This window comes from Mustelus asterias, chromosome 23, assembly GCF_964213995.1.
Source record: "Mustelus asterias chromosome 23, sMusAst1.hap1.1, whole genome shotgun sequence".
Taxonomy (NCBI): Eukaryota; Metazoa; Chordata; class Chondrichthyes; order Carcharhiniformes; family Triakidae; genus Mustelus; species Mustelus asterias.
The window spans coordinates 47,960,481-47,966,480 of NC_135823.1; the positions used below are offsets into that span (position 1 = coordinate 47,960,481).

Consider the following 6,000-nt stretch of genomic DNA (forward strand, 5'->3'; position numbering starts at 1 on the left):
AAAACGTAGTTTGGGAAAAATCTAATCAGCTGCATGTGCAAAGAAATGTGTCAGTTTGATGTTCCTTGCCTGCCATCTTCCCCAAAGGATAGTTTCCTCATGAAAGTGGTTTGATGATTTCTGTCAGCAGGGAAGCCAACAAACTGAAAGTTGTTCATTTGATGTTGGAGTGTATTAGTGTAGCCGTGCTGCTGTAGAATACTTTCAGTATCCACTACATGCTCTAACAATTTTGATAACCAGAAATATAAATGCCCGACTTCTTTGTACAGGCTAAAGTACTGCTGAAATTAATTTATAACTTAATCACAGAAAATACAATAAAAAATACTGATGAGGGCTAGAATTAGTCCATGACGAATTACTACATTTTTAAAGAAATATGTCCGCAGCATTTGTTTTCTTTTAGATGAATCAATTAAGCTTTCTGTTCTTTGGCAAGCCAGGACCTCTATCTTCTGTAGAAAGGTGGTATTTGGAAGCCTGAAATGCTCAAGGTGCAAAACCTGAAAACCTAACAGCTAGAACAAGCACATTTAGTGGGATGATATGAAACCATTTCTTGAAGTAAAGAGAAAGCTTTGCATATTGCAGTAATGGTTAAAACATATATATCTGCTTTTCTGCATTTCAGTGAGGCTGCCAATAATCTGAAGCTACTGAAGTCTAATGATTTTTTTCCCTGTTAGGTGATTTGCTTAGTAGCCTTTTGCAGACTCCCCACGCTGCCAAATTATTAAATCAGCCAATCCCAATTTTGGACCCAGAAAGTGAGCATGTTTGTTTTCTGGCTTTGGACTGTCTGACTCATCTCTTCAGCTGGATTCCGCTCTCTGCCAGCATCACTCCAACTCTCCTGACGACCATCTTTCACTTTGCTCGTTTTGGTTGTGACACCCGTGCCAAGAAACTAGTTGCTGTGAATGGAAATGGCCACAATAATAACCTCATCCAGGAGCGAGGTAAACTGGGTGTGTTAGCTATGTCCTGCATTAATGAACTCATGTCCAAGAACTGTGTCCCTGTGGAGTTTGAGGAGTATCTACTGCGCATGTTCCAGCAGACATTCTACTTGCTGCAGAAAATCACCAAAGAGAACAATGCACACTCCATAAAGAGCCGCCTGGAAGAGCTAGAAGAAAGGTAAGCCTTGTAGATAACCAAGCATAGGAGGTATGGTACAGAACCCTACTCTTGAGATTACTTTGTACACTGTTTGGAAACAAATATATTTTGGACAAGTCTGACTATGCATAAGGAGCTTGAGCCCAAAATGAAATTGTAAGGTGGCATAAATATCTTGCATTTTATTCCCCTAATTTTAAAAGTTTGTTCATTTCACTGTGTAAGAAAAGTCTCCTGTTTTATGAAATGCTCTGAAAGATGTCAATTCAGGTTTTGCTGTAAAGATCAAAAAAAGATTCCGCTTAATGTATCTGTAATGAACTTTCACTTCTGTCAGTAATTGGCTGCCTTTAAACTTGTTGCCCTGAACTTCTCTAAGCCAGATGACAAGGGACATTATTGACTCTAAAAGTTAGCACCAATTTTTTTTGTTGGTCTGAGTTAGGACTTATTCACTACTGTAGCACTAATAGAAGTGCTGAGAAACCTCCAACCACAAGTAACAAATAAGTGTAAAAGTAAGAGAGATCAAACAAACTTAGTTGCCAGAGCTCACATGCTTCTTGTAGACCTGTATGCTGTACACTGGTGTGTAGTGTATTCTGTAGGACTTGCCCTATTCTGTGCAGGATCCAAACATGAACATGAGTTTGAACTGGAAGTATGGCTGGACGTTCCTGTAACCTGCAGATTGTACAACACAAACCTCATGATACAGTGAGCCCAGATCTGCTTGATTGAAGAAAGTTGAACAGTAGTAATGGGAAATCCTCTCTGTCCAACATCATAACATTGAGAAGCTCTAGTTATTCTATGATTTGTGAAGTAGCACATGCTGTCCCTATTAGCTACAACAGGTTGATAGGCAGTACTGCAAAGCCTGAAACTGAATATATTCATCATCTGGTTGTGTTTTAGCAGTGTGGATTAGTTCTTTGTCTGCTGGCTGTGAGATTGAGGTCAAAAGTTCACTATATACTGTACCTTTGAGCACAACTGTAGTTCTGAGTATAAGGTTAATTCATTGGTTGTGTAATTCCTTTTTGTATTTGGAAACAGTGGCTGCTCAGGTTTGTATTAACATGAATGAAGGCTTTGGTGGCTTGGAGTGCATTCTGTAATGCTGAAAAATTCAAAGCTGGTGAGGCTAAGAGCTGTTGGATAATAAAAGGTGTACCAGAATTGGTTACAGACTAGGGAGAGGGTAATTGGCCGGAATAGCTGCTTATGATGATTAGGGGTGATTAGATACTGAAAGATGCATGTGCACCTGTAAAGGAACCTGGCTGAACAGTCATGCTCATTGACATGGTTGTTAAGTCCAGTAGTTCTCAGGTTTTTGTGATTGAAGAATCCTTATTCAAATACATTGGTGATCTAAATTATACAAAATGCATATAAGTAGTGTTTTAATAATGCTTTTGATAAAGCATGCATCACTTACAAACATTTAGTTTGTGGATTACTTGCACAGTGATTTGTGCGTTGTTCCTAGCGCTGCAAGTTGCACCCCTTCTAGGTGAGACAGCCAGGTCACTCTGTGCTGCACACTTGGCGACCATACTCTGCTCCCGCCTTCCATTTTGCTCCAAGCTAGCCTCCTACAATGTAGCCATAAAACCTACCCTGCTCAGTAAACACTCGTAGACCCCTAGAATCATAGGACCCTACAATGTAGAAGGAGGTCATTCGGCCCATCAAGTCTGCACAATCCCACCCAGGCCCTTGCCCCATAACCCAATGCATTTAGCCTAGCTAGTCCCCCTGACACTAAGGGGCAATTTAGCATGGCCAATCCACCTTACCCACATATTTTTGGACTGTGGAAGGAAACCGGTGCAGCCAGAGGAAACCCACACAGACACAGGGAGAATGTGCAAACTCCACACAGACAGTGACCCAAGCCGGGAGTCGACCCCGGGTCCCTGGCGCTGTGAGGCAGCAATGCTAACCATTGTGCCACTGTGTGCCCTATTTAAGAACCACTGGTCTAACCCACTACAGCGGATGAATAATAGCTATTGATGAGATCTCTGTGCACACAGCACTTAGAATTGTGCCCTGACAGAGTCGTCATCTTCAGGAGAGCATGGTAGAACTCTTGGAACAAGAATGATGAATGTGAATGAAGTCCAAGTCTGGTGTGGATTTTTCTGTAAAGATCTCAAGTTGCTTATGACGGGATTTTCTCTTGCTACGTTTCAGACATTGAAAAGTTATCTTTTCTGTAGGTAATGGTTGCAGGGTTATTTATTATAATGTAAAAAATCTACATTTCTTGCCGTAATGAGTGTGCTTAGTAGCTATCTTCTCCATTGTGTGTACTTAAAAGTTTGAGATTTGGCTTGTAATAACTGTCTTGTTGAGCATCTCTATCCCTGATCTTTCCTTTTTAGCTATGTGGAAAAGTTCACTGACTTCCTGCGACTGTTTGTGAGTGTTCACCTGCGTCGGATTGAATCCAACTCCCAATTTCCGGTGGTGGAGTTTCTGGCCCTTCTTTTCAAATACACCTTTCATCAGGTAAGACTGACTTCTGTGAACCTGTACTTTAGAAAGTATGTACAGCCAATAGGTGGAACAGAAGCTTCCCATAGAAAAAGGAACAAAGCAAAGCGGCCTCGTCAATCAGCAATGCAGTATCATTGTGGTGGTATTGCATTTAAATATGCACGCACTTTCTTTAAAGCATTTGGTAATATGTCTGCCAGTGGTGAGATTAGTTTAGACACAGTATTGCTGAAGCAACTTTTAAGAAATAAAGTACATACAACAGGAATGTTAAAATGTTGGATGTTTTAAGTTCAGATCGATTAAAACTCAATTTATAACTAAATGTGCTTTTCAGGAGGAAAATATTGGTAGCAATCTGTGGTGTCTATGTTTTGTTGCCTTTGTCTTTTTTCAAGAACGAGATCTGAGTGTCCTCAAACATGAGACACGAAGGGTTAGTATACAGGTATCGCGAGTAAATGGAAAAGCTAATGGAATGTTAGCCTTCATTATAAGGAGGCTGGAGTATAGAAGTAGGGAAATCTTGCTGCAGTTGTATAGTGCATTTGTGAGACCACACATGCTCTATACAATTACCACAAAAACTGCATGCAGTTTTGGTCTCTTAAGGAGGGACATACTTACATGGGAGGAAGTTCAGCAGAGTTTTACCAGGTTGATTCCTCTGATGAATGGGTTGTCTTATAAGAAAAGGTTGAGCCATACTCTTTGGATTTTAGAAGAATGAGAGATGATCTATTGAAATGTATAAGATTCTGAGCGGGGAGGAGGGGGGGGGGTGCTTGACAGGGTAATTCTCAGAGAATGTTTCTCCTTGTGGGGGAACCTAGAACTAGGGGCACAATTTCAAAATAAGTGGTAGAGATGAGAAGCAATTTCTTCTCTGAGGGTCTTGAATCTTTGGAATTTTCTACTCCAGAGTGCATTGGAGGCTGAATTGGACAGAGGTCATTGGGAGCAGAAAGGAAAATTGAGTTAAAGCTACTAGCTTATTTCCCAACCATAGTCTTATTAGAAACATAGAAACTAGAAGCAGGAGTAGGCCATCTGGCCCTTCGAGCCTGCTCCACCATTCATTTTGATCAAGGCTGATCATCGAATTCACTATCCTGTTTCCCCCCTCCCCTCCCATTCCCCCCTCCCCTCCCTCCCATTCCCCCCTCCCCTCCCATATTCCCCCCTCCCCTCCCCTCCCCTCCCATATTCCCCCCTCCCCTCCCCTCCCATATTCCCCCCTCCCCTCCCCTCCCATATTCCCCCCTCCCCTCCCATATTCCCCCCTCCCCTCCCATATTCCCCCCTCCCCTCCCATATTCCCCCCTCCCCTCCCCTCCCATATTCCCCCCTCCCCTCCCCTCCCCTCCCATATACCCCCCTCCCCTCCCCTCCCATATTCCCCCCTCCCCTCCCATATTCCCCCCTCCCCCCCCCATATTCCCCCCTCCCCCCCCCATATTCCCCCCTCCCCCCCCCATATTCCCCCCTCCCCCCCCATATTCCCCCCCTCCCCCCCCATATTCCCCCCTCCCCCCCCATATTCCCCCCTCCCCCCCCATATTCCCCCCTCCCCCCCCTATATTCCCCCCTCCCCTCCCATATTCCCCCCTCCCCTCCCATATTCCCCCCTCCCCTCCCATATTCCCCCCTCCCCTCCCATATTCCCCCCTCCCCTCCCATATTCCCCCTCCCCTCCATATTCCCCCCTCCCCTCCCATATTCCCCCCTCCCCTCCCATATTCCCCCCTCCCCTCCCATATTCCCCCCTCCCCTCCCATATTCCCCCCTCCCCTCCCATATTCCCCCCTCCCCTCCCATATTCCCCCCTCCCCTCCCGTTTCCCCCCTCCCCTCCCGTTTCCCCCCTCCCCTCCCGTTTCCCCCCTCCCCTCCCGTTTCCCCCCTCCCCTCCCGTTTCCCCCCTCCCCTCCCGTTTCCCCCCTCCCCTCCCGTTTCCCCCCTCCCCTCCCGTTTCCCCCCTCCCCTCCCGTTTCCCCCTCCCCTCCCGTTTCTCCCCCCCTCCCCTCCTCCGTTTTCTCCCCTCCCCTCCTCCCGTTTTCTCCCCTCCCCTCCTCCCGTTTCTCCCCTCCCCTCCTCCCGTTTCCCCCCTCCCCTCCTCCCGTTTCCCCCTCCCCTCCTCCCGTTTCCCCCCTCCCCTCCTCCCGTTTCCCCCCTCCCCTCCTCCCGTTTCCCCCCTCCCCTCCTCCCGTTTCCCCCCTCCCCTCCTCCCGTTTCCCCCTCCCTCCTCCCGTTTCCCCCCTCCCCTCCTCCCGTTTCCCCCCTCCCCTCCTCCCGTTTCCCCTCCCCTCCTCCCGTTTCCCCCCTCCCCTCCTCCCGTTTCCCCCCTCCCCTCCTCCCGTTTCCC

At 46.8% G+C, this 6,000-nt stretch overlaps 1 protein-coding gene across 5 annotated transcripts in view; it reads left to right on the top strand.

The window, feature by feature from the left end:
* Nucleotides 1-6,000, top strand: part of xpo6 (exportin 6) — a 110,646-nt gene that overhangs the window by 58,248 nt on the left and 46,398 nt on the right. For all 5 annotated transcript variants that reach the window (XM_078240459.1, XM_078240461.1, XM_078240462.1 and 2 more), the window contains 2 exons: nucleotides 690-1,143; nucleotides 3,522-3,648. In XM_078240459.1, coding sequence (XP_078096585.1) covers nucleotides 690-1,143; nucleotides 3,522-3,648 — 581 coding nt within the window. The remainder of the gene's footprint in view (nucleotides 1-689; nucleotides 1,144-3,521; nucleotides 3,649-6,000) is intronic.